The following is a 2,392-nucleotide window of genomic DNA, read 5'->3' on the forward strand; positions in this document are numbered from 1 at the left end:
AAGGTCCACCTCTCTTACCTGGAATATTGTCCTCAAGTGAACTCTCTTAGTCTTTACTTCAAGAAAATTTTTAAGTTCATAAAATGTCTGGAAGACATTCCCCTAGAATTAATGAGGAACCTAAAGAACAATTTTGTTTTCAAACTCTTGTCAATCAACTCAAAGAAATTGAAAGGAAAATAGGGCAAGAAAAGATTCAAAGAGAATTACACAATGCCATGGTTACTAATGAGTTGAAAATGCTAAGAGATGAACAAGTTCAATATAGGGAGAGAAGCCTGAGTGTAGAATCCCAAAGTGAGCAAGAAAACTTAAGAGTAGGAGATTACTATCCTTCTTCATCAAGAAGGCGTAGGCGTGACTATGAAAATCCTCCTCCTCCTCTTAAGGAAGTCAATGTGGTATTGCCTCATTTTCATGGGAAAGATAACATTGAGGCTTACCTTGACTGGGAAATGAAAGTAGAGCAAATATTTGCTTGTCAACAAGTGTCGGAGGAAAGGAAAGTCTCTCTAGCTACCCTTAGTTTTCAAGGGTATGCAATGTATTGGTGGACTGCTTTAGTCAAAGAGAGAATGAGACAACAACTTCCTCCCATTAAATATTGGAATGAACTCACAGCAGCTCTCAAGAAAAGGCACATTCCCTCTTACTATAAAAGGGAACTTATGGATAAGCTCCAAAGGTTGCAACAAAAGTCTATGTCTGTTGAAGGCTATAGACAACAAATGGAGTTATACATAATGAGAGCAGGGATCACAGAGGCAGAGGAAACTACTTTAGCTAGATTTTTGAGTGGGTTAAATTTGGACATAAGGGATAAAGTTGAACTTCTACCTTATAGAGATTTGAATGAACTTGTTCAAATGTGTATAAAGGTAGAACAACAAAATCAGCGAAAAATTTCTGCCAAAAGATTTCAGTCTCCCTTTGAGCCGAAATTTACTAAAGCAAAAGAACCCCTCAAACCTCTAGCCAAAATAGTTGAAAAGCCAAACAAAGAGTCCTCTTCACACACTCGCACAAGTGATATAAAGTGTTTCAAGTGTTTAGGTAGGGGTCATATAGCTGCTCAATGTCCTACTAAGAGAACTATTCTTTTAAAGGGAAAGGACATCTATAGCAGTGAAAGTGAATCCCTTACCAGTGATAGTGAGAGTGAATCAGAAAAAGAAGAGGAAGTGTTTGCGGATGATTGTCAACTTCTCATGGTGAGAAGGGTGCTTAGCAGTCAACCAAGTCTGGAACAACTATCACAAAGAGAGAACATTTTTCATACAAGGTGTAAAATTCAAGAAAACTATTGTTCTCTCATTATTGATAGTGGTTCTTGCTGCAATTGTTGTAGTACCAGACTAGTTGAAAGACTGAATCTTGCTGTAATACCCCATCCCAAACCTTATAGACTTCATTGGCTAAATGAAGATGGGGACATTACAGTCAAGAATCAAGTTAAAGTGGCTCTATCCATAGGGAACTTCAAAGATGAAGTTGTTTGTGATGTAGTTCCTATGGAAGCTTGCCATGTGCTATTGGGAAGACCATGGCAATTTGATCATAACACTATACACCATGGTCTTACCAATACCATAACTGTGCACAAACAAGACAAGAAATTTGTGCTTCAACCTTTGACACCTACTCAGGTGGCACAAGATCAAGCACAAATGAAGTCCGCTAGGGAACAGGAAAAGAAACAGAAAAAGAAAAAAATGCCAAAACAACAGAGCGGAGAAGTCATAGAGTCCAGTGTTACTTCCCACAAGGTCACTCAACATGAAGTTCTTTTAAATAAAAAGACTTTAAACAATACACTTCAAGTTGAGCAACCTTCATACCTTCTTCTTTGCCAAGGAACACTCATCTGCACATCTAGTGAGACTCAGACTAATACTCTTTCTTTGGCAATACAAAAGCTTTTGAAAGAATTTGATGATCTATTTCCCAAAGAAATTCCAAATGGGCTTCCACCATTAAGAGGGATAGAACATCAAATTGATTTCATACCAGGGGCAACTCTTCCTAATAGGCCTGCCTATAGGACTAATCCCCAAGAAACCAAAGAAATTGAGTCATAAGTCCAAGAATTACTAGATAAGGGTTTGGTTCAAAAAAGCCTAAGCCCCTGTGCTGTACCAGTGTTGTTGGTGCCCAAAAAGGATGGGAAGTGGCGCATGTGTTGTGATTGTAGGGCTATCAACAACATCACCATAAAGTATAGACATCCCATCCCTAGACTTGATGATATGTTGGATGAATTACATGGGGCTCAAATTTTCTCAAAAATAGATCTTAAGAGCGGATATCACCAAATTAGAATCAAAGAAGGTGATGAGTGGAAAACTGCTTTTAAGACTAAATTTGGGTTATATGAGTGGTTGGTAATGCCTTT

The 2,392-nt window shown here is 38.2% G+C and overlaps 1 protein-coding gene across 1 annotated transcript; it reads left to right on the top strand.

The window, feature by feature from the left end:
- Window positions 1–218: 218 nt before the first annotated feature.
- On the top strand, window positions 219–2,078 carry LOC128197914 (uncharacterized). Its single transcript, XM_052880765.1, has 2 exons — window positions 219–824; window positions 879–2,078. Exons 1-2 carry the CDS (start codon window positions 219–221, stop codon window positions 2,076–2,078), a joined length of 1,806 nt encoding a protein of 601 aa, XP_052736725.1.
- Window positions 2,079–2,392: the final 314 nt, after the last annotated feature.

Source organism: Vigna angularis, chromosome 7 (genome assembly GCF_016808095.1).
Source record: "Vigna angularis cultivar LongXiaoDou No.4 chromosome 7, ASM1680809v1, whole genome shotgun sequence".
Lineage (NCBI taxonomy): Eukaryota > Viridiplantae > Streptophyta > Magnoliopsida > Fabales > Fabaceae > Vigna > Vigna angularis.